Raw genomic sequence first — 26,436 nt, forward strand, 5'->3', positions numbered from 1 at the left:
TGTGCCGCGTCTGAGAGTCGATGCCGGAAGAGGCGGGGTGGGCTGGGGGAGGGTCTAACAGCCCGGCCCGCGGGGGTGGGCGGGGCCGGGGACGTTGCCCTGAGCTGGGGTGCTGCTGCTGCTAGCTGAGGAGGTCGGCCCGCTCGCCCGCGAGAGGTGAGGCGGCCGCGGGAGGTGGGGGCTGGGAAGCGGGGCGGCTAGAGGGCCGAGAACTGAGGGGGCCTGAGGGCAGGGCCGGTTCCCAGCGGGAGGGCGCGGAGACCCCGCCGCCTCTGGGAAGCCCCAGGGGGACCCCTGCTCCTGCGCCCCCCCGGGGCCTCATCCCCGTGTCCGGGCCGAGCCCCCCTCGGTAGCTGGCTCCAGCGCCCCGTGCTCGGGCAGATCCCAGGCAGCGCCTCACGGGGGGGGCCGCGGCTCAGGCACGGGGGCTCCCCTCGCTCTTCCCTCTCTGGGCGCGGCCTGTCCGCACGCCGCTGGCGGCCGGGGGCCGCGGAGCGCAGGGCCGGGATCCCCGGGACGGCTATTCCGTGTTCGGGCTGGTGTCTGAAGCGTCGGGGCAATGGCAGGAAAGCCTGGGGGGGAACAGCTGTGTAACGTGGGCCGGTGGGTTGGGTAGACCAAGTCATCGGATCTAGCGCTTTCGGCTCTAGCATCGGCTCCGTGGGCAAGTCGCGTAGGTAAAATTTGAGTACTTAAAACTAGGCACCGGAATGTGGGTTTAGACACCACGAGGAAACTATGAAAAAGCCTTTGAAACTAACCCACTGCTCCGCTATGAGATAGGAATTGATACCATTGTGGAGATGGAGCAACGGAGGCACACAGGTGTTAAGGTCAGAACCTTCTAATGTGAGCACTTACTTTGCTGCCTGACTGAGTGGCTTCTAAATCCACTAAAAGAAAAGGAGCTCCTGTGGCACCTTAGAGACTAACAAATTTATTTGAGCCTAAGCTTTTGTGAGCTACAGCTCACTTGCTGTAACTCACAAAAGCTTAGGCTCAAATAAATTTGTTAGTCTCTAAGGTGCCACAGGTGCTCCTTTTCTTTTTGGGGATACAGACTCACACGGCTGCTACTCTGAAACCTCTAAATTCACTGTAATGCCTTACTTTTATAATGTTTAAAATGACTATCATTTAAAATCTATTTTGCTGGACCTGCCTCAGAAAGGCCAACTGTACAATTTGAGAACCAGTTTTCTAGAAGGACTTAATATCTTAATATGAGGATCCAATCCTTCTGAAAACTCTTTGGGTGGTTTTAGAGACAACAGCTTATATGTTATCAGGTGTAACTGGAGACAGTCTCTCTTCTCTTAATTGGGAGACACAGTACTTTAGCAAATATAAAAAACCTTCAAATATTTTATGGAATATGAAACATCCAGGCTTTTTCAACTGGGATGTTTGGATCTGAAACAATAAGCCAGTTTGGAATAATGTTTAATAATCTACAGGGACACCATTTAGTTGTTTGAGTGTGGTGTTTCTTAAATCAATCCTAGTTTTCAATGTAGGTCTGAAAATTAGACAGGAGTAATTCTGAACCTTGCACCTGGGAATTAACTTTGGTTTGAAAGTATAACAAATACACTTTCAACGGGGTATAAATAAAATCTAGGTACAGTCTTGGAGCCCTATGTTTCCATCTCCCTTATGTGGACCCCTGTTATTCAATTAGAACTTTTAGGCCCTAGGCTGCAAGTGAAATTGCAGTTATGATTAAGAGTATATGTACAAAATTTCTACACAGAAAATATAAAATTTGTAGTGTTCTCACAGTGTGCGGAAGAGACATTTAGTGAGCACACAGGTAATACTTTAAGAACTCTGTGAAGTCTGCTAGGGAACTTACTGCAGATTTAATTTATCTGGGAAAAGTGTAAATAGGCACTATAGAAAATTCTTAAATTTGGGTTTGTCTACACATGAAAATTATTCCAGATTAATGTAGGCTGTGAATGTAAAGACCAATAGCTATTCCTGAATAACATTATGCATTGGTATCAGAGGGGTAGCTGTGTTAGTCTGGATCTGTAAAAGCAGCAAAGAGTCCTGCGGCACCTTATAGATTAACAGACGTATTGGAGCATAGGCTTTTGTGGGTGAATACCCACTTCATCGGATGCATGTAGTATTCACCAACGGAAGCTTATGCTCCAATACGTCTGTTAGTCTATAAGGTGCCACAGGACATTATGTATTAGTGTTTCTTAATCCAGTTCCAAATAAGATAATTTGGAAAAAGACACTCTTATTCCAGAATAACTACTGCATGTATAGATAAACCCTGAGACGAGAGAGAACTAATGAGAATTAGAGGTTCTCCAACTCCCAAACTGATAAATACATTTTGCAGTGCCTATGGAAGCAAAACAGGGTCTCCAATGTCCTGGACTATGCTAAAATAAAATAATTTGCAAATAACAAAGCACGCGGGGCACTTCCAGGCTGGGGGAGAGGCTCAATGTTCATACTTCTAAGTTTAGAGGATTAAAAGGCAAAAAGAGGAGCTTGTGATTCAAGAAAATATAGTAGAACCTCAGAGTTATGAACACCAGTTGAGCTGACAGGTGAATTATATACATACCTCATGTGGAACTGGAAGTACCCAGGCAGGCAGCAGAGACAAAACAAACAAATACTTGTACAGTATAGAACTCTGTTAAACGTAAAATTCTAAAAAAAGGGAAAGTTTAAAAAAAAAAAGTTTGACAAGGTAAGGAAACTGTTTCTGTGCTTATTTCATTTAAATTAAGATACAGTAGTTAAAAGCAGCATTTTTCTTATGTACTGTAAAGTTTTAATGCTGTATTAAGTCAGTGTTCAGTTGTAAAGTTGTTTTGAAAGAACAAGCATAACATTTTGTTCAGAGTTACAAACACCTCGAGAATGGAAGTTGTTCATATCACAGGTTGTAGTGTATCTATCTTGAACTACTACATTTAGCTTCTGTTTATCACCAGAGTTTGTGTGTGTGTTGTAGAACCGTGGCGAGGGTTTTTGCTATGTGGACAGAGGAAAGTTTAGATTTTAGAGGCAGTATGGAGGAAGAAGTAGCAGTGTACCATGACGGCAGTTCACTCTGCAAGGTAGTGAATGCTTCATAGCTGAAGGCATCCGTGAGCCTTTCGGTTTTGAGATGATCAGCATATGGAGAAGCAGGCCCAATATTTCTGTGGTCACTTTTTTTAAAGATTTTTTTTATCCAATTTTTTTTCTGTTCCCATGCTCATAACTTCAAAATTTCCTTTGAGAATATCGTGGTGCAGTGTATATATTAAAGCAGGTTTCAGAGTAACAGCCGTGTTAGTCTGTATTCGCAAAAAGAAAAGGAGTACTTGTGGCACCTTAGAGACTAACCAATTTATTTGAGCATGAGCTTTCGTGAGCTACAGCTCACTTCATCGGATGCATAGTCTGCTGCAGTTTCCACGGTATGCATCCGATGAAGTGAGCTGTAGCTCACGAAAGCTCATGCTCAAATAAATTGGTTAGTCTCTAAGGTGCCACAAGTACTCCTTTTCTTTATATTAAAGCAGTTACATCTTTATTATACTGGAAATTTTAATGTAAACCAATATGATGAGACAATGTTTGGAAAAGATCACTGCTTCAGAGAGAAATTTTAATTTCATATTTTCTATGCTGTGTGATGAGACGTCAAAACAGTAATGAAGCTGAGACAGCTCCAGTAAAATAACCTTTTATTTACCAAATATGTGCTATTTCTTACATACAAATACTATAATAGGATTGCTTAAGTAGTACCATGTATATAATAACTAGAGCTGGCTGAATTTTTTCAGCAGAGTTGTTTTCAGTCAGTAGTACAGTATTGTCTAACTCAAAACGTTTAGCGGGAATATGTCAATTTTTGACAACTTTTGATGTGGAAAATGTCAATGTTTCACTTCTATAATGCTGAAATGTTTTATATAGTCTTTGTTATTTTAAAACATTAATATAAACATTACATAATATTTATGTGTATTTGATATAAGCTAAAAGAAAAAATGTTGACAATTTGAACCATTTTTTTTATTTTGGAATTTCCCACAGAACAGAAATTCCCATTTGTAGCTAGCGCTAAACCATGCCTGTCTACTGGGCTGTGCTCAGTACAGAGCTAGCACTTCTAGCTTGGGCCCTGATTCTACGTTCAAATTCCAGTAGATGGATCGTGGGCCTCCATGCAGCTGCAAGAGTTTGCCATTGTAGCTCCAGTTACAAAACTGGGGCCTTGGTTATTCTGTTTTGTGGCTTAACTTGTCCTTTCTGATTAGTGTAGAAACAGGGCGTTTAGGCGTTGCTGTATTTTATCCATTTGTATAGTAAACCAAATATATGGTGGTGTAAATTACCCTTTGGAAAATTGATGTAATGTATATGTTGAGGAGGAGGGCTTGGGAAAGTGTAAGATTGAGTACCCCTCTAAGACTTGGACCTTTGTCATGGTCCAAAGGAAGAATTATCTGTCTGACTAATGTACCTTTGCCTTGTTTTTCCCACATTCTTGTCAGTGTATGCTTTCCTTGATGATCTTAAAATACTTCACAGACATGCATAGTCAAGCTAGCTTTTAGATACATTAACTGTACTCCTCAGGATACATATGTATTCAATTTTTCTGGTTTCCTTGAATATATTTTAATTCCCCATTGTATCTTTTATTTTTGAGGGCTTATGAGCAAGGAGCTTTTTGTTGTCTTAAATAACAAGCAGAAAGAGAAGCTGGAAATCTACTTTTTAGACCCTGGCTGAATACTCACTATATGACCTGTTTTTTTTTTTTTTAATAAGTGAAATTGGAAATTCATTTTGTAAAATGCAACCATGGGTCCCAAAGTATAATGTATTTCCCTCAAGATGTGATGGCATGATATCTAATATAGGAACTACTGCACTCATATTTTTAAAGTAGTTATTTACATGTTTGATTCACTTTAAAGCCCACAGATTCCCACAGGAGATGGTGGTAACGCTCTTCGTTTGCAAGATGAAAGACCATCTTTTCTTTGAAAAGAAATCAGTAGTGAGCCCCTGATTTAAACGGTTGTCTAAAAGTAGGGGGTGTGTTCTCCTCCCTCTGAGGTGAAAACTGGATTGTGAAGTTAATGCAATATTTTCTTATCTTCTGACATTCAGATCACTATGGCAACTGGAAGAAACGTGCTGAGAGCTGTCAAAGTTTCTGAATTTGGTGGACCTGAAGTGCTTAAGCTCCTGTCAGATGTCTTATTGCCGAATCCGAAAGAAAATCAGGTGGAAATGATAGCTGTAAACTAAGATAATTGCACTGAATGGTAATGACTTGAATATGAACTGAGTGAGTGTCCAAAACAGAACCATCTTCATTCTGAATATGAGTAGATTGAACAGCATATACATAAATAAAGCCACAGGCATCAGATTTAACTAATTTGTTTTGTTATTCTAATGCAGTCTACATATCGAATACAAAAGACTTTCCAAAATTGTTTCACATCCATATTAAGGGCTCTTTAATAGTCAAGTCAATTGCTTTAATAATACGAAGCTGTTAATGCAAAATAATGGTGATTGTAATGATATGTAACAAATAACATTTTCTCTTCAGGTCTTAATCAAAGTCCATACATGTGGCGTAAACCCAGTGGAGACATATATTCGTTCTGGTGCTCATGCTAGAAAACCACCTTTACCTTACACTCCTGGCACAGATGTTGCTGGAGTAATTGAAGCTGTTGGGGAGCATGTAACTGTATTCAAGGTATTATATTCTGTTTCTTTTTTAATTGATGGCTTATTCTTTCCCTACATTATTGTTGCACTACTTACTGCTACCTCTATAATTTGTGGCCTGTCAGAATTTCCTCTGGGTTTTGGGGACCTCTAATTGGCCGTTAAAAGCATGCAACCAGGTCAAATTAGTGGCCCTAATCCTACAAGCTGCCCTGGAGGGCTGTCCTTTACACCCATACAGAGCCCCATAGAGATCTGTAGAGTTTAGCACTGGTGCAGGAGCCTGACTACATGGTTCTGCTTGCAGGATTGGGGTTCTGTTTACTGGTCCAGAAACATTTTTAGAGCATTGTAGGCGCATTATAAAAGTCAAGATTGCTGTAATTATTGTCGTCATCGTCCTGGACTGACAGGAAGGACCCTGAAGTTATTTTGCTGATAATTTTAATATTCAGACTTAAAATGAAGGGGGGAAAATACAAGATGTATCTATTGATAACAATGTTTAAATACTGAACTTCTGTCTCATAGTGGTTATATTTCACCCGGTGTCCTTTGGTTAAACAATATCTTCTTGGGGAGGGGGAAAAGGTGGGCTCTTAAAAGATAAATGTATGTGGGGTTTTTTTAATTGGCCTTCTCTTTTATTTCCTTACAGGTCAGTAAGATTCTTGGCCAAAGACTAACAGCAGAATATGTATTGTTTAAAAACTGTATTTGAGTAGAGAGCTGGGATTCTCCCATTCTGAAGTCAGATATGACAGTTATTGAGGAGACAAGAGCCTTGCTGGCCTGGAGATGGAAAATAAGGCAGAGGTGTTAACTTCAAAAATAAACAAAACACTTTCTGTTTCAGCAGATTGACAGCTCCATTTTCTTTGCTTTTAGTTTTTCATGTAAATTTTGGCATTTTCTGCTTAAACTGGAGGGAAAGAAGATGAGAGCAATAGTTGCAGACAAACAGCTTGAAAGGGCTGAATAGAGGAGCCAATCAGAATAGGGAGATTTGTATATTGATGGTATGTAAGAAATAGCCACATAGCAATTATGCAGATCTTGGCACTCTGGCTAATAATAGGTGTCAGCAAATCAAAGTGCAGGGATTTATGTGCTATGCAGGTACTATGATAATCATACAGTGAGTTGGAAAGTCAGACACCCACAACGGGTCAGAATGTACAGAACTGAGGAAAAACTGTACAGAACATGAAATTACCATGTTCTAAGAACTGGGATGTGCTATATTCAGCTCACAACCAGTACCAAAGTAGTTGATACTCCGTAGCTGCCAGGGCTGGAAATAAGTGTTAAACACACCCTGTGTGTTTGGGATGTATATTGTTCCCTGTTTCTCACAGCCCATTTACTTGGTGATTGTGTGGAGGTTGTGATTTTTATCCTGTTGAAGGACTCCAACAATAACTATTACCAATAACTATTCTTGTTAAGAATGTATAAATCTCAGGCTTCAAAAACTGCCGAAGTTCTTTTCATAAGCTTGTAAAATGTTTCTGACGTTTTCCTTGTGGAGTCCAGCTGGATGGAGGATCATTAAGGATCATCTTAATCATGCAGTAGCCTTGTGTGTGACAGTATAGAACCTAGGATGTAGTCTATACACACACCTTTTGAAATCTGGATATACAAAATTGTGTTACATAGATTTCATTTCCTTGATTTTTATAAAATCCCTCTACCTGCCTTTTGGGAAGGTAATCACGCACACACACACACTTTTACAGAAGTGTTACATAAAAAACTGACTAAAGTACTTGGAACTTGTGTCTAAACCATTTTTATTTTTTCCTGCCAGAAAGGTGACAGGGTTTTTACTAATGGTACCATCTCTGGTGGCTATGCAGATTATACCGTTGCTGCAGCGGACACAGTCTTCCCCTTATCAGATAAATTAAACTTCAAGCAAGGTGCTGCCATTGGTATCCCATATTTCACTGCTTACCGTGCACTCTTCCAAAAGTAAGATGCCAAGCTCTGTTTGTAACTTCTGCTTTTGAAGACTTAAAATAAAAACAATAGAGCAGACACTCCATCCATAATAGCCAGTTACATGGCTTAACTTTTCAGGGCACACTACAAGGCCTATTTTATCTCTCTCTTTCATAAAGAGATGAGACTTTTTAGGTAGGGTAGTGATGGGAGGAGGACTTTGGTGGGGATTCTGTTGGAGGGTTAAATTAAATGTGTTGCCTACAGTATTGTCAGGGGTTGTGATGTGAAGGCAATTGACTATCTTTTTCTTTTTAAAAGTGCATCTGGGGTGCCCAGAACTGGGAGCGGCACTGTATATAATAAAAAAGTGTATACCCCGAAATAAATGAGTCAATTGTTTTCCTCCTCCTACCCCTCTTCACCTCACCTTCTTAAGAAGGACTACATAGGTTATACAACTGCAACCCCTTGGTTTAATCAAGAAGCAGAAATTATGACTGAAACAAGTCCTATCTTTCCATCACCTCTGTCTTCAGGAGATGTTGGCAGAACTCCTACTAGCTCTAAGTATTTAACCCTGCCAATAGCCATGGTATTGATTAATAAATCTGTACTCTAGTGATAGGCAAGAGTGCCTTGTCAGCTAGGGGATGAGAGATCAGGACTGGGAATCCAATCTAGATCAATACGTAGAACAAAGCATTGGACCATCTAGTTTATCCGTTGAAAAAGTATGGGTAGATTATTTTAAAACCTGGAAGACTAAAGTTGAAGAAAATGTTGTTTTGAATAGTAGGCTGGTGTTAATACACACCTATACCAACCATGAAAGTGGTACTCCCATTGTTATGGCTTATACCTGTATTTACATTCAGGAATGAGAGCTTTTAGCAACCAGGAATTATTAAAAGAGATAAGACCTGATTCTCCTCTCTAATCCCAGAATGAATCAGGACTAACTCAGTGTAAAACTAGAGAGAGGAAAATTAGGCGCATTGAATGTGATCTAAAAAGATTTAGATTTAATTCCTATAATCCAACTACATATTATGGCTGGACAATGGACAGGATCTGCTAAAGTTATAATGTATTAAATAGTTCAATGTCTGTCATTTTGTCTTCCAGAGGGCATGCCAAAGCAGGGGAAACTGTGCTAGTCCATGGGGCAAGTGGAGGAGTAAGTATTTTGAAAAGCCTTAAATTAGCAAGTATTTTGTATATCTATTTTTGTGACAAATAGGCAAATAATTATCATGAAGGCTCTTTACACGTAAAGTTAAATCCTATCATCCAGAATATAACAGCCTGAAACTGCACAAATGACCACATGTGGCCCGAAATGCTGATTTCCTGTGAACTTAATTAAATCATATGTAGGGCATCCCATGGTGTAATCACAAAGTGGAGAACGGTCAGAAGCTGGTTCAGGAGCCATACAGCTAGTCTGCCTAAGAGAAAAGCTAAAGGAAAAGTTGCATTTTTAAAAGTTAGGCAAACTGTTCTTAGTTGTGCAAGAAATGCTCACTGGCTGGAAAGGGACTTTCTGTGCTGTTTCTCACCCATTAACTGTAACGTAGCTAGAAAATGGGAGATGTTGGAGATACCTGAATGGACTTTAAGTTTTCCCAACTAGCTTCTGTATTTACAAAAGGCTAACCGTTGGCTCTGCTGAATAAACAAGAAGGCTGAGGTAGAGTAAGAGGGAATAGTTAAACTTTAAGTGGCCGCATCTCCCCTTTCCAGTGGCTGGAAAAAACTATTGTGAGCTGGCCAAGTTTTGTTGAGTTACTCGGTTAGCTGCAAAAGGCTGAGTATGAAAGTCTCACATGAGAGAAAACTCAGTCTTTTGTAATATATTAGACTAGAAGGACATTCAGCAATATGTTTTTTCTTTATTTTCATAAACTGAGTTTTGATTTTCTGTTCCCACTTCTTTTATATGCTTCTGGGAACACACATGTTTTTGCTTAACAATGGCATGGACCACAAATAAGATTATCCTCTATGGATTTGCAGACTGTTACAAAAACACTTGCAAGTGCAGTGAGAAGAGAGTAGGCAAAGGGGTACGTACTAGTGATAAGCGTGGATGTTTGTGGTACGTCTTTCATTGACATACACTTCTACGATTATCCTTAAATCTTACATTCTTTTCAGGTTGTTCATTGAACAACTTCTGGATGTTGAGATAATCTAGTCATGCCATATGTTAGTTTGAAATGTAAATGTCAAAGGTGACTTCGGTTTTTCAAATAGGTCAGTTGATAAGCGCCTGGCAAGAGTGATGGTCATGAGGATTTATTATGGGAAAGGTAGTTTGTTTACTTTACATAACAGTCCTCGATGCAAGTCTCATTAGCAGAACCATAAATCGCAGCAGATGGGGTTCTGTTAGTAACAGAAATGGAATGAGGTAGTTTGTTACCAATAGAAGAGAATAACATCACTTAAATTAGCCGAGGAAGTGTCTGTCTGCAGGCTGGTCAGGATAGATTGTAGAACCTGTCTTCTCAGGAGGCACCAGTTTGGGAGTAACCCCAAAAGAGAGGTAGAGTTTTGTGCATACATGTTCTTCGTTCCTCTTTTGCATTCCCCATACCATGTAAGCAGTGAGTTTGAGCCAGCTGAGACTGTGAAGCCTACTTGTCCTTGGGCACTAACAAGACTTTACATCTGCTTGGCACTAATAAAACACCTCTCACCACCAACTGAGATATAAAGCAGGGATGAGAGGATGTGGTGGTAGGAAATGCAGATGTTTGTTTGGCAGGATCAGTGTCTGACCAGACTTCCAGTGGTTTTACTTGCTGCCTAAGAATGGAGGCTTACTTCCCCCTCCAAAATTTGCTACCCTCTGAGGCTTCCCTGCTTGGGAGTTTTCTCTGGGGTCCCCACAATATCTGGCAACTACGCTTTGCAGGCCTTCCTTTGGCTTTCTGAAACTGGAGTGTGGTTTCTCAGGACCCAGCAGAAGGGGCAGTGAGACTAGGGAGTCTCGTCTGTTTTTGGTAGTGTTGGGAGCCTGGGAATGAGATCCTAAATGGACCTCTTCTGCGGTGAAGAGTCAAAGTTGTGATATGTTATCTGTGGTATATGGTGATCATGTTAGTGGTTTCTGTCTGTGGGAAGAAAAGATAATATGTACTGTTACATGGCTTAACTTTTGACTTGGTTTTGTATCAGCTGTGTTGTGTGTGCAGCATCTTTACTAGTACACAATGTTGTGTGTGTGAATGTAAATCAAATATCGGATAGCGGTTTTGAAAAAATCAGAATAATGTTTCAATAATGCTCGTGATTTATGTTATGCATAAAAACGTATTTTAAGATAATTTGACATGTAAAGTACTGAGTTTCTGATAGGTGATATTTATATTAAGAGTGGGAAAATAAATGGTAAAGGGAAATGTAACTCATTTTTCCAGGTTGGAATAGCAGCATGCCAGATTGCCAGAGCTTATGGTTTAAAGGTTTTAGGCACAGCTGGAACTGAAGAAGGAATGAACATAGTTTTGAGAAATGGAGCCCACAAAATGTTTAATCACAGAGAAGCTGATTACATTGATAACATTAAGGTAATTTACTACCAGATTGAAGGTTTCATAACTCTTCCAGCCTCTTTCTTCTTCCAGTAAAATATTCAAAATCCATTTTGGATTCTATTAATTATCTTCCTTTTAATTGACTAGAAAACATACTATAGATGGCAGTCCTGTGCTGGCATCCAGATGAACTAGATAGATATTTTCTTTTTGTAGTTTTTATGAAATGAAACATTTGGTAAACAGCTCTTTATATTTTTCTTTTGAACCAAGATTAGGGTTCTGTCGGAGTCTGCCACTGGAGCAAAGTGTACACAACCTCTTAATTTCTGGTCAAAGGAGAATTGTTCATTTTAAAGATATGGATACCAAGAGTACTAAATCATAACTAAGGCTGTGATTCTTTCGGAGGTCACGGAAGTCATGAATTCTGTGACTTTCTATGACTTCTGCAGCGATTGGTGCAGCTGACTTCAAGGCCACCTGAGCAGCTGGCCCTGGGGCCAGCTGCTCGGGCACCCCATGGCCAGTCACGCCTGTTGCTGCTGGAGAGACCCAGGGGAAGCCTGGGACCAGCTGGCTTCGGGGATTGCCTAAGCAGTGGCCAGTGTGGTTGGCTCCAGGGACTGCCCAAGTAGCGGTCCTGGGGGCGCCCTGGGGAGGGACCAAGTAGCGGTCCTGGGGCGGCAGTCAACCTCCAGCACTGGAGCAGGCTGCCCTCTTCCCCCGCAGCAGAGGCCCCCCCAGAGCAGTGGGGCCCCAGAAGTAGAAGTTTAGTCATGGGTATTTTTGGTAAAAGTCATGGACAGGTCACGGGCCGTGAATTTTTATTTATTGCCCGTGCCCTGTCTATGACTTACCAAAAATACCCATGACTAAATCTTAGCTTTAATCGTAACTAGGGCTGTCAATTAATCACAGTTAGCTCACGTGATTAACTCAAAAAAATTAAGCGTGATTAATCGCACTGTTAAACAATAGAATACCGATTGAAATGTATTAAATATTTTTGGATGTTTTCTACATTTTTCAAATATATTGATTTCAATGACAACACAGAATACAAAGTGTACAGTGCTCACTTTATATTTATTTTTGATTACAAATATTTGCATTGTGGGGAAAAAATAATTGTAGTTTTCAGTTCACCTAAGTACTGTAGTGCAATCTCTTTGTCGTGAAAATTGAACTTACAAATGTAGAATTATGTACCAAAAAAAAGAGCTGCGTTCAAAAATAAAACCAATGTAAAATTTTGGAACCTGCAAGTCCATTCAGTCCTACTTCAGCCAATCGCTCAGACAAACAAGTTTGGTTACCAGTTGCAGGAGATAATGCTGTCTGCTTCTTGTTTACAATGTCACTTGAAAGTGAGAACAGGCATTCACATAGCACTGTTGTAAGCCGGCGCCACAAGATATGTATGTGCCAGATGCGCTAAAGATTCATATGACCCTTCCTGCTTTAACCGCCATTCCAGAGGACATGCGTTCGTGCTGATGATGGGTTCTGTTCAATAACGATCCAAAGCAGAGCGGACCAACGCGTGTTCGTTTTCATCATCTGAGTCAGATGCCACCGGCAGAAGGTTGATTTTTCTTTTTTGGTGGTTCGGGTTCTGTAGTTTCCATATCTGAGTGCTGCTCTTTTAAGTCTTCTGAAAGCATGCTCCACACCTCGTCCCCCTCACATTTTGGACAGCACTTCATATTCTTTAACCTTTGGGTCAAGTGGTGAAGCTATTTGTAGAAATCTCACATTGGTACCTTCTTTGCACTTTGTTAAATCTGCTATGAAAGTGTTCTTAAAACAAACATGCCGGATCATCATCCAAGACTGCTATAACATGAAATATGTGGCAGAATGCAGGTAAAACAGAACAGGAGACATACAATTCTCCCCCAAGGAGTTCAGTCACAAATGTAATTAACGCATTATTTTTTTTAACGAGCATCATCAGCATGGAAGCATGTCCTCTGGAACTGTTGGAAATGGGCCATCCTGATTATCACTACAAAAGGTTTTTTTCTTCTGCTGATAATAGCTCACCTTAATTGATCACTCTCATTATAGTGTGTATGGCAACACCCATTTTTTCATGTTTTCTCTGTGTGTGTATATATCTATCTTCCTACTGTATTTTCCACTGCATGCATCCGATGAAGTGGGTTTTAACCCACGAAAGCTTATGCTCAAATAAACTTGTTAGTCTCTAAGGTGCCACAAGTACTCCTCATTCTTTTTTCTCTGGAATGGTGGCCAAAGAATGAAAGGGCATACGGCATACAAATGTTTAGCATATCTGACACGGCTACAACAGTGCCATGTGAACGCCTGTTCTCACTTTCAGGTGACATTGTAAACAAGAAGTGGGTAGCATTATCTCCTGCAAAATTGTAACCAAACTTGTTTGTCTGAGCGATTGGCTGAAGTAGGACTGAATGGACTTGCAGGTTCTAAAATTTTACATTGTTTTATTTTTGAATGCAGCTTTTTTTGTACATGATTCTACATTTGTAAGTTCAACTTTCATGATAAAGAGATTGCACTATAGTACTTGTATTAGCTGTGTTTCCTATTTGCTTTACTATCTCATGAAGGGAGGGAGCATTTAGAAACTCAGATCCCACCAAGTCACCATATGATGAAGATAGATTTTCAGAATTGCATTAGATATGTCAAACTTAACATGTTGAAACCCCAGGTTACCTACAGCCTGTGAAATATACACAGACATCCAAATGTGAACTTTTTCAATTGGTTATCTCTTTTTATATTCTGTGTAGGAATTCAGTGGTGTGCAGGGAGTTGATGTGATAATAGAAATGCTAGCTAATGTTAATCTTGCCACTGACTTACAACTACTATCACCTGGAGGAAGGGTGATGGTAAGTATTTTCTGTCATTGCCTTCAAATTAAGTTTATAATTTGTTGAAAAATGTTTGGATTAAGTGTCTGTTTTTTTTATTTTAAAACTTTTTTGTATCAGATCGTGGGGAGTAGAGGTCCAATTGAAATAAACCCCAGAGACACTATGATGAAAGAATCCAGCATAATAGGAGTTAGTCTGTTTTCTGCCACTAAGGTAAGGCATTTTTAGTTCAAAGAATTTACTTGGATGAGCTATTCTATTAACTTATAAACTTTTAGTTTAAGCAAATTAAATGTTTAGCAAAATAGCATAGTTGGGTTTGATTTGGAGTGTAAGGGTACAATTTTATTAGATTATATACATTTTATTTTTCTAAATGGACACTTAAAAGTATTAAGAAATCTCAGAAATGTAAAATGCATTTAATTGTGAAATTTGGATTAACTTTGTATATACATCTAATGTACTTTAAAAATGCACATGACTTACAGTAAATACTATCTTCACTATACAGAAGTTGATGTATGAATGTGAAACAGCGCTGCTTGCTGGTATAGAAGCTGGCTGGCTTAAACCTGTAGTTGGCCCTGAATATCCATTGGAAAAAGTGGCGAAGGCTCATGAAGACCTCATTAACAGCAGTGGTGCTTTGGGAAAGATGGTACTCCTTATGTGATAAGTCACGTAATAAAGTTTCTTTCCATTTATATCCTGGCTGTTCTAATTACACCCTTGCCTGTATCGTTCATTTAGCATGTTTTACAAAACATAGGGTTGATCACAGATATTTTATGGTAATAGCAAGTCTAATTTAGACAGGGCGGATGCCTTAAATGAACATGCTTTTTTATGTAATGAAAAGCAGAGTGTCAGATTTAAGCTTCTAAGTACTCTTCCCCTCCTCCCCCACCCCCAATTTGGCTGACCTGGAAATTGCATCTTTTTCCTTTCTGCGTTGGTCTTGTCACTGATATCTGTTCTGTCCTATCCAGGTTGGAGTATTGTACAATACTGTACTTATTGCTTCCCTTGAATACTACAGGGAAGCTTTAGCTAGTGCAGAATGTGACTTTCAGTCTGCCTTTTAAAGTGGAGCGACATATATGTGTAAGTAGGGCTCCATGTGTTCTGTAGCCACAAAATATGTTGCTGTTCAGCATCTGCCACAGAAGTGTGCTTTAGAATCCAAATTTCGATTTTACAATCATTAACTTTCTGGCCCTTATGATTGCTAAGAGCCTCCCAGATGTGAATTGAATGTAAACAGGGGCAGCGTTGTATGCCTGAATCTGACTAAACAGTATCCTGAGAGGTGTAATTGACCAAATTATCCCAATGGGATGGAGACTGTGAAGCCCAGTGTCATCATTCATTATTTTACTACTGATCTCATTTTAGCAGAAATAGCCAGATAATGTGCTGATTTCTTGCTGTTGAAAGGGAGGGCAATGAGGAGTTCAATCCCCTCCCTCTTTCTTTTGAATTTAAAGTCAGCTGTCTCATAATGGGAGGGAAAGAGGAGCTGCCTCCCTCTTGGGTGCCAAGAATTCAAGCTGTCTTTCCCTAATCATCAGTCCCTTTTATGGATACCAAAATATGCAGCATATTGAAAATGTGACCACTCTGTAAAACAAATGAATGTACTGTGAAATGAGGAACTCTGTACTGATTGTATTATTCTTCATATCTAATACAATAAAAATCTCAATTTGTTAATCTGCAGCAGAAATTTGCGTTTGCCACACCAGAATGCTATAGAAACCAGGGGATGTTGGAGCAGAATCCAGGTCTAGCTTGCCTACATTTTGTAGTCCTATTTGATGGTCATTCCATGAGTAAATTCAATCTCTGTATGTTGTGGTCCAGGACAAGTACTAATAATCAGATATGGCTATTTTGATTAACATATGGTTAACTGCTAGTCAGTGTTCTCGGTTGGTAATATCAATAAACAGTAAACAAACTGTTATACAAGTGTGGATTTGTTTTTGCTTGCTTACATTTGTTGTTTTCTGTTACCACATTCCATATTTTATTAAACTAGTGAACAGAGCAAAGAATGGTCCTCCCCATTCCTCAAGGACATGCCCACGATACTTTAATCATGATACGAGCACGTGTTTTGGATCAATATACTCCTATCCTGGGGCTAGTCCACTAATGAAGTTGGTAGTACCATGTTGTCCGTACTCTCACATTACATGCAAATATGAAATATTTTGGTCATTGGTTCTAAATACCAACAGATCTTGACATGGATTCAAACCGTATAATCTAGTTCTTGATATGCCAGAAGAGAGTCTTATGCTAAAAATCTGCATTATTTTCTAACATTTGGTGTGTAATCTATTTTGAATTCCATAGGGGTGAAAGTAGCAACATTTGTTTTATGTGTATAATACAATTATCATTCAAGTGACAGGAAAAACATTTGTTACAGTGTATTACACTGGAACATTGCCAGTTGAAAGCTGTCACTGAGATGGTATCATGGCTCACCAAAGGCCTTTCTTAGTTTTGAGGAGCCTACAGTAAGTACAGTTAGCTGACATCGTTTATACCTGTTCTTTGGTTCAGTGCTCTTCCTTTTTTAAATGGATTCCCTGCCAGTGTATCTGTGTAGGCTCTTCAGGCATCCTACTGTGAAACAAATAAATTTCATATCCAAAAGCTACCATTTATATTTGTAACTTTGAATCAAGGAAAGGGTCTGTGATAATTAAAACATTGTTCGTCTAACAGCATGTTTTACCCATTTTATTGAAGACACAAGCAAATAACAAGCTTGTTCACATCACTTCCTTTGTTCTCACCATCCTTTTAACTGTTTATAGGCCTGTGAAGTGATTCAGCAAAAACCCTCTGGGTTAATCATTTGATAACCTGTGTCTGTCTGGGCAAATTTCATGGTTTGGGCAATACACAACCATTTAAAACATCAGATTGTAACCGTGTTTTCCAGGTCATGGAACTCAGAATTGTGGCCCCCAATTCATCGTTCTGCCTTCTAAGTAGCCTCTCCCATCTTGTCCTGTTTGTAAGCCTGATTAATTCATTTGCCAGGGACAAAGAAGTGCCTCTGCACCCTTTCACAGTGCTCCATGCAACTTTCTGGCCTTCTTATTAATCTCCGCTAAATGCAGAGTAGATTACACTGCTAATATAATTAAGGGTGTTCAAGATATAATCCAAGTAATATAAAACAGAATGTGTTTGTGCTATGTGGACATTCACAGCTTAGACTTTAAAGTACTGTTTGATATTACAGGAGTGTCCCTTAATGAGATGATTTCCCAATGAACATCAGATACTATTTGACCTATATCAGAACATTTCAACCAAGGTTAAGGAAGAGTTCTCATAATTGCAGTCTGCTAGTCTGTACATTGGTGAGTATTGAAAGGTCTCCAATAGAAAGGAATTTGTAGCAATTCCACTGTAAAAAAACAAACAAACATACATATAAACAGTTTTTTTTTTTAATCTGTTTAGACAAATCTGAATTTGTCTGGTTCAGCCCATCTTGACTTAACTCTCCCCCCTCCCCGACACCCTTCAAAACCATGCACAGTTTTCTCTGAAAGCCTTTGTCAAGGTTCCTCCCCCACTCTGAACTCTAGGGTACAGCTGTGGGGACCTGCATGAAAAAACCTCCTAAGTTTATCTTTACCAGCTTAGGTCAAAACTTCCCCAAGGTACAAAATATTCCCCCCGTTATCCTTGGACTGGCCGCTACCACCACCAAACTAATACTGGTTACTGGGGAAGAGCTGTTTGGACGCGTCTTTCCCCCCAAAATACTTCCCAAAACCCTGCACCCCACTTCCTGGACAAAGTTTGGTAAAAAGCCTCACCAATTTGCCTAGGTGACTACAGACCCAGACCCTTGGATCTTAAGAACAATGAACAATCCTCCCAACACTTGCACCCCCCCTTTCCTAGGAAATGTTGGCTAAAAAGCCTCACCAATTTGCATAGGTGACCACAGACCCAAACCCTTGGATCTGAGAACAATGAAAAAGCATTCAGTTTTTTACAAGAAGACTTTTAATAAAAAATAGAAGTAAATAGAAATAAAGAAATCCCCCCTGTAAAATCAGGATGGTAGATATCTTACAGGGTAATTAGATTCAAAACATAGAGAACCCCTCTAGGCAAAACCTTAAGTTACAAAAAAGATGCACAGACAGAAATAGTTATTCTATTCAGCACAATGCTTTTCTCAGCCATTTAAAGAAATCATAATCTAACACATACCTAGCTAGATTACTTACTAAAAGTTCTAAGACTCCATTCCTGGTCTATCCCCGGCCAAGACGACTACAGACAGACACAGACCCTTTGTTTCTCTCCCTCTTCCCAGCTTTTGAAAGTATCTTGTCTCCTCATTGGTCATTTTGGTCAGGTGCCAGCGAGGTTACCTTTAGCTTCTTAACCCTTTACAGGTGAGAGGAGCTTTCCCCTGGCCAGGAGGGATTTCAAAGGGGTTTACCCTTCCCTTTATATTTATGACAGCCTTAAAGGATAGTGGTCCCATTACACTTTTGTTTCCTGTTCTTCGATTTCTTTGAATCGCCACTCTTTCCTACTGAGGCTTAACTTACTCTAAAGTAATATAGAAAAACTAATGAAACTGAATCTTCTAAAACGTCTAAATCTCTCCTGCTTTGGGGGAGTACTCGTTGAAATGGTTTGTTGGTTTGTCCTCACAGCTCACTAAAATAGCATATGTTTTATAAACCTATAATTCATATTTCTTTTCAGCATCTTGATCTGTAGTTAACAGGTGCTTAAATTAATGCACCACAGTTATCTGAGGGTGTGCAATTGGGGAAAAGTAACCCACTGACTCATTAAGTCTCCAGGGCATGGAATTATTTAGCTGTCTTACTTTAGCTTGTCATGAAGGAACAGTTGCCCTCATTTCAGAAAGTCAGGCATTATTAATATTGAGCTGTTTGACTTTCTGATACCTCTCATTGAACTGCTGAGGACACCTGTTTTTTTAAAAAAAAAAATCTTTGCTCACCAGATGTTTTTGCAGTCTTGCTCTAAGTAATTGGAATCAAGCTTTATTTGCCAAGCTGCAGCGGTATCAGTGGTTTAGAAGAATACTGGATATGTAAGCACACAAGTTATTTGAGCACTGGGCCATTGTGTAATCAAGAAGAGCGATATGAATGATAACCAATGTCAATCATAGGACTCTGCCCCATTCTCTATTCAAATGAGATTTGAAACAGCTTGGTCATTAGGGCTTATGACCAGGTGCCTGGGACAGATTACACTGAGAGTACCACTTCAGGGCAGACTGCAAGAAACAGGGCACACAATCCCCACAAACTGGGGGTTTATTCTATAATTAGATTCACCAAATCATTAGCAAAAGAGCTTCTGTAGCACCACACTGATTAACAAGAAGCCTAACACAGTCCCTTTTATGCATTCCAGCCCTGGGCTCCCATCCAAACAAACAGGTCTAATATAGTGAGAGGTTACTGAAAACCTAATACACCGTATGTAAAGGTCTACTCCTCTCAAAGGATCAGACACCCTCCATGTCAGTATGTAAGCATCTCGGATCTTACCTAAATATCACACTGTCAGACAATCCAGACTGTCAGAAAATCCTTAGTCAAGTAACTGAAGATTTTTTTTAAAAAAGAATAGTTATAAATGGTTAATAGATAATAATATACATACAAATGATTGCAAAGTCCTTATGTTTGTAGCAGTGATGGAATAGACTGCTGGCTTGCAAAAATCTCTCTGGTAACTTCCAAAAGATTGGATGGTCCCTCAGTCCATTGTTCAGAATACTCATTTTAGGTGTAAATCCGCAGTCCAGAGAATTGGTACAGGAATGAGGCAAAATGGAGGTGTCCCAGGTGTCTTTTATATCCTCTGCCATGTACATGGAAATTCACTGTCCCAAACAAAGCCCACAGCTCCTTTGTATGGAATGTATTCGCAAAAAGAAAAGGAGTACTTGTGGCACCTTAGAGACTAACAAAGGTGCCACAAGTACTCCTTTTCTTTTTGCGAATACAGACTAACACGGCTGCTACACGAAAACCTTTGTATGGAATGTTACTGACAAAGATTGAGTCTGAGGTCACATGTCCATGTCACATGTTCTTACATCTTTTGCCAAATCACAGGGGTGGCCCTTGGGTCCTTGCTGCGGGAGGCAGCTGCAGGAGGACTCATTGAAGAGCTGATCTCCCTCCATGGTTCATCAACATTGGGCTGGCTAGACAGGATGTAAAACTACCTTGTAGGTATCACCCAAGAACAAAACACATGTCTGAGATGCAAATAGTCATTACTTCAGGTACAAAGATGAAACATGCATATAGGTAGGATTAACATACTTAGCAGATTACAACTTTTCTATTGATATTTTACATGACTTTATATAAGATTTGTTGCAATTGTGTAACAGTGGTAGTAACAGTGATATAAATGGTCATCATCAATCATACAGCATCACAGGGCTGTGGGGGCCTAATTATTTATTTTAAACCTCCATTTCAGAAAATATACTAGACTCCTGTGTCTTGATTTCTCCACTGCCTAATCACTCATCTCTCTGCAAAGGGAGCTGTAGAATGCTATCAGATCAGAATGTGCAAGGCAGTGAAGAATCTGGCTGCCTACTCATTTTCCAAGTGTAGAGAGAGGCCTTGCTGTAGTAGTGAAGTCTATTAGGAGGCCTGATTTTCTGTTGCACTGCACCTTGTATAGTCATTTACACCAATATAAAGTGCGGCCAGATCAGAATGACAGCATTTTTTGTGCCCTTTCCGCAGTGGTATTAATGACTGCAGTAGGTGAAGGGCAACACAGAATTGGTTCCTGGGGCTCTAACAATATATATCATGGGAAAGCACAGCAATACCTCGCTAGCCATAAGAGTATTTTAAACATCTCATTTTTAAAAAAATGGTTTCTCTGATTTTTTCATTGTAGACAGAGAGGGCAGAGTTCAGAATCAATGCAAGTGAGTACGACTCCATTGATTTAATCTTGCTTCCATTTACACCAGGACTGAATTTGGCCCAGTGCTTGCAACAGACTGAGCTAATTAGACAGTGCTAGCTAATTTAATCAGAACATAAGCTAAAGTACAATAATCCCTCTGAACCGGTAAAACTGTAACTAATAGCAGGTTTCCTTGTAACAGATGGAACGTCATCTGTCAAGATTTCATATTTGATACAGGATAGAAATTTTTGGTAAAATAGAATTATTGGAAAGTCTGGGTCACGCTCATTAAATTTTGGGTCCAGGGAGGATGTGATAAATTACTTGAGGCACAGTCCAAAATCAACTCAATGGAAAGCAAATTGGCATCCAAAAGGACAGTTCATATTTGTCAGTCAGGACCGTTCATATTTGTCTAGATTAACTTTCCCCAACTTCGGGTTAGAGATGTTTTCATATGGTTGATTCTACGTTCATCTAAATTTTTTTCCTGACAAACCTTATTTACTTAAGATCATTGTGCTCGTGGTTTCTTTATGGTAGATTGACACACAGCCATCCTGGAGAGGGATTCAAACCTTTAGATTATGAGGAGGTGTAATACAGAAGACTTACATTTGAGGGTTTGTGGGATTTGGATCACTGAGGTGTGTGTGTGTGTTTGCCATTTGGTGGAGCACAGATTTGAAAAGATGGAGAGGATGGGAGCTTGTCGGGAAGGCAGCTGGTGCTGTTGGCCTGAGACGGCATCTAGCTCCAGGACTTTGGAAGTGCTATTATAAGGGTTTGTAAAGCTGGCTTCACAGTCCCTCACTTCCCCTGCCCCAGAACTGAGCTCTGTATGTTTGGGGAGCAAAGTCAGATAGAGGCAATGCTGGATGTGGTTGAAGCAGGGGCAGAAATACTGCCCCCGTTCTAGTTACCTGGGAATTTTGCTGCTCTCAGCTGGAATGTTTACAGTAAACGAAGTGTGAAATAACTTCAGCTGAAGTAATGAATTAATTCAGCAGTAGAGCAACAGCTTGAATTACCTGTTTCACCTATAAGGAAAGTCCAGTACAAAAGTTCAGCATTTGAGGTGTTTGATTAATTTAAATCTGTATGCACATTTTGCTATGCCTATGTAATTTTACTGGCATATATTAATAATAGGCTAGGGAACCTTTGTCCTAATTTGCTTGGAAATGTTGATTTGTGGTTATGTTGGTGACATAATCTTTAAGAAATGCATGGTGATGATTCTATGACATGGTATATTGAAAGGAAAGGAGTACTTGTGGCAGCTTAGAGACTAACCAATTTATTTGAGCATGAGCTATTTAGGCTTAAATAGAGACTGGGAGTGGCTAAGTCATTATGCAAGGTAGCCAGTTTCCTCTTGTTTTTTCCTACCCCCCCCCCCCCCAGATGTTCTGGTTTAACTTGGATTTAAACTTGGAGAGTGGTCAGTTTAGATGAGCTATTACCAGCAGGAGAGTGAGTTTGTGTGTGTATGGGGGTGGGGGAGATGTGAGAAAACCTGGATCTATGCAGGAAATAGCCCGACTTGATTATGTAAAGAGTTGTCACTTTGGATGGGCTAGCACCAGCAGGAGAGTGAATTTGTGTGGGGGGGTGGAGGGTGAGAAAACCTGGCTTTGTGCTGGAAATGGCCCACCTGTTGATCACTTTAGATAAGCTATTACCAGCAGGACAGTGGGGTGGGAGGAGGTATTGTTTCATATTCTCTGTGTGTATATAAAGTCTGCTGCAGTTTCCACGGTATACATCTGATGAAGTGAGCTGTAGCTCACGAAAGCTCATGCTCAAATAAATTGGTTAGTCTCTAAGGTGCCACAAGTACTCCTTTTCTTTTTGCGAATACAGACTAACACGGCTGTTCCTCTGAAACCTATATTGAAAGGATGTTTGGTAGTGAGTTTTGCTGCCTGACTCGTTTCTGTAATAATACTTATTATAGTTACAATGCTTCACAGGTTCAAAGCATGATTTATACATTAACTGAGTAGTCCCCACAACACCCCTGAAAATGCAAATAAGTATTATCCCCATTTGATAGAGGTGGAAATTGATGCAGAAAGGTGAAGTGACTTGTCCAAGGCTACTCTGTGAGTCAGCAGAAGGTCTGGGATTAGAACTTGGCACCTCTTCATTCCCAGCCCTGCTGGTTTCTCTGGATTACACTGGTTTGTGAGTATTTTCAATTTGTAGGAAGAAAATGAGCAATAATTTATTGATACCAGCACAGAACTTCTCTTTTGGTAAAACTTCCATGAGAAACGGGACTTGTTTCAGGACATGCGATAAATGGGAAATGTGGTTTATAAATTATCATGTCTTGTCTGGCAATATTCCCTAAACTAGATTTGAATCAGCTAATTTTATCTTTGTATCCCTTTTATGCCACTTGTGTTGTGCGATTATAAGATATTTCACATTGAAGTGACTTTCTGTTTTGATTATAGCTTGTATTTTTATGTGCAAGCATAAGTTTCAGCTTATCATAGATAACTTATCTACATTCAATTTGCATAATCATTTCATATAATTATTAACCTTGTGAAAAGTCATGTTGTAGGTTAATAAGTTTAGATTTTATTTGGATTAAGTGTGTGTGTTGTTCATGTCCTGCTCTTAAAAAACATAAGGTTAAAGGACTTAAATTTCTTACGGCTATGGTAGATTTAATGCATTTTAAGCGATTTCTTTTACAATATGCACTGTTAGATATGTTGGGCACTATTGGGTCATTAAAGCAATTACTTGAGTTCACTGCATCCATTGTGCAATAGTTCTAATGCCTGGGAAAAGGATAAAGAGTCTTTTTAGAGTTAATGATTTCTGACTAATATTTCAATGCTTCTTTTTGGAAATGCTTGGAGGAGGATAGCTGGAGGTTCCAGGTCACGTTCCTCAAAGGTATAGTATGTCACTTCCCCCATTTTGCACCCTATGTGTTGTTCTAGAATGCTGTGCAGATGCCCAAAGGAATAGAAGGCTGCTCATTCCACTTTGCTTTCAACTGCAATGAGGAGCTTCTGCTGTACTCAGTCTGAATTGGAAGGTGTAAGAGAAATTACCACTTACATGTTTATAGCTACATAAGTAATGTGGATGAATAATTGGCTAGTGCTAAAAGTTGCTGATTATTGTTCCCATTCATTTAGTCAGAAGTTGGAGTCTATAATTCCACATTTTAGGAAATCCCTGGGTAAGGAAATACTTCTGGTCTGATTAACATACTGACTAGCAAATAAGAGCAGCAGTTGATACATGTGAAAGTGGTGAAGGCCATTGCAGGAGGTGACACTCTGGTCACTCGCAATTTTGAGTCTTTGGCCTTATAGCAGGAAATTCAATTTCCTTACACAGTGTTAAGGCCTTTGAACATTTAGGGCTACTTTTATTTAAATGGCCTCTGTTTTTCTGTTCATACTTCAGGATCACAAATGACAGCAGGTGCCAAAGATGGTATTTCATCTACAGATCTATTACAAACTCTCTCATTTTCACTTGCAAATAATTGTGGGTGCAAAATAGAGGCTGAGTTGATGCCTATTAAAAAGTTAGCATTTGGGGCCAAATTTTCAAAGAAGATTCACCCCAGCCTTTAAATCTGCGCCAGCAAGATTCACATGCAGAATTGTTTGCGTGTGCAGCCTGGATTTATGTGTGCAAACAGAATAGCTAAATGTGGGTTGTCTATGCAAGCCATTCTGAATGCAAATGTACAAGTGTCTTTTCAAAATATGGTCCTCTGGGTATATTATGTGATAGCTAGACATGGGTCTTATAAAATCTATATATCAACACTCCGGCTTGCTTTTCTACCAAACAATTACCATTCAACTAAACAGCTTTCAAGTACAGAAAGAAGCGGGAAAGCAATCAATCTTGTTTCTTAATGGTCCTTCCCCAAATAATTTTAGGAGATTTGTAATGTGTTAGCCACTTCAAAAATTCTCACAAATTTATTTGTAAATAAGCACTCACAAATATGTCAGCAAGTGTCTCTCTCAAGACTAAATATTGACATATGGTACAAAAAGGAGTTAACACTCTCACTATTACTATGAAGTTGGTAAATATGAGTAAACAGACATGTCGTCAGAACTGGGATTCGAAACAGGATTTTCTGGCTTTTATGAAAAACTAGAAAATATAAATTATAAAACATTTTAAAATATAAATGGATGTGGTTTTGAGGACAGTTGCTGACATATTGTAAGTGGGTGTGTCTACATGTTTACGCATTCTTGGAGTCAGTAACATGACTGGATTCATTTGTGAAAGCGGTATTACAGACTATTAAACAGGTTTCAGAGTAGCAGCCGTGTTAGTCTGTATCCGCAAAAAGAAAAGGAGTACTTGTGGCACTTTAGAGACTAACCAATTTATTTGAGCATAAGCTTTTGTGAGCTACAGCTCACTTCATTGGATGCATCAAGTGGAAAATATAGTAGGGGGATTTTATATACACAGAGAACATGAAACAATGAGTGTTACCATACAGACTGTAAGGAGAGTGATCAGATAAGGTGAACTATTACCAGCAGGAAAGAAAAAAAACCTTTTGTAGTGATAATCAAGGTGGGCCATTTCCAGCAGTTGACAAGAACATGTGAGGAACAGTGGGCGGGAAATAAACATGGGGAAATAGTTTTACTTTCTGTAAGGACACGTCCACTCCCAGTCTTCATTCAAGCCTAATTTAACGGTGTCCAGTTTGCAAACTAATTCCAATTAAGCAGTCTCTCGTTGGAGTCTGTTTTTGAAGGTTTTTTGTTGTAATATTGCGACTTCTAGGTCTGTAATCGAGTGACCAGAGAGATTGAAGTGTTTTCCAACTGGTTGTTGATTGTTATAATTCTTGACGTCTGATTTGTGTCCATTTATTCTTTTACATAGAGGCTGTCCGGTTTGGCCAATGTACATGGCAGAGGGGCATTGCTGGCACATAATGGCATAGATCACATTGGTAGATGTGCAGGTGTACGAGCCTCTGATAGTATGGCTGATGTGATTAGGCCCTATGGTGGTTTCTCCTGAATAAATATATGGATAGAGTTGGCAACGGGCTTTGTTGCAAGTATAGGTTCCTGGGTTAGTGTTTTTGTTGTGTGGTTGTTGGTGAGTATTTGCTTCAGGTTGGGGGGCTGTCTGTAAGCAAGGACTGGCCTGTCTCCAAGATCTCTGAGAGTTATAGGTCATCCTTCAGGATAGGTTGTAGATCCTTGATGATGCGCTGGAGAGGTTTTAGTTGGGGGCTGAAGGTGACGGCTAGTGGCGTTCTGTTATTTCCTTTTTTGGGCCTGTCCTGTAGTAGGTAACTTCTGGGTCCTCTTCTGGATCTGTCAATG

At 39.7% G+C, this 26,436-nt stretch overlaps 1 protein-coding gene across 2 annotated transcripts; it reads left to right on the forward strand.

Moving 5' to 3' along the window:
• Window positions 1–47: 47 nt before the first annotated feature.
• Window positions 48–16,063, forward strand: CRYZ (crystallin zeta). Of its 2 annotated transcripts, none has more exons than XM_048860645.2 (9): window positions 48–156; window positions 5,149–5,265; window positions 5,600–5,752; window positions 7,538–7,701; window positions 8,800–8,851; window positions 11,100–11,249; window positions 14,003–14,104; window positions 14,207–14,302; window positions 14,604–16,063. In XM_048860645.2, exons 2-9 carry the CDS (start codon window positions 5,155–5,157, stop codon window positions 14,763–14,765), a joined length of 990 nt encoding a protein of 329 aa, XP_048716602.2. In that variant the 5' UTR covers window positions 48–156; window positions 5,149–5,154; the 3' UTR covers window positions 14,766–16,063. The 2 variants fall into 2 exon arrangements, with proteins under 2 accessions (XP_048716602.2, XP_048716601.2); XM_048860644.2 differs by lacking the exon at window positions 48–156 and adding an exon at window positions 564–833.
• The last annotated feature ends 10,373 nt before the right edge of the window (window positions 16,064–26,436 follow it).

The sequence above is a fragment of the Caretta caretta genome, chromosome 8 (genome assembly GCF_965140235.1).
Source record: "Caretta caretta isolate rCarCar2 chromosome 8, rCarCar1.hap1, whole genome shotgun sequence".
In the NCBI taxonomy this organism is placed as follows: Eukaryota; Metazoa; Chordata; order Testudines; family Cheloniidae; genus Caretta; species Caretta caretta.

Coding starts and splice junctions, on each gene's coding strand:
- CRYZ (XM_048860644.2), top strand. CDS start 804: ATGGAGCAACGGAGGCACACAGGTGTTAAG. Junction 5,266..5,599: donor CGAATCCGAAAGAAAATCAG/GTGGAAATGATA, acceptor TTTTCTCTTCAG/GTCTTAATCAAAGTCCATAC. Junction 11,250..14,002: donor ATTACATTGATAACATTAAG/GTAATTTACTAC, acceptor TATTCTGTGTAG/GAATTCAGTGGTGTGCAGGG.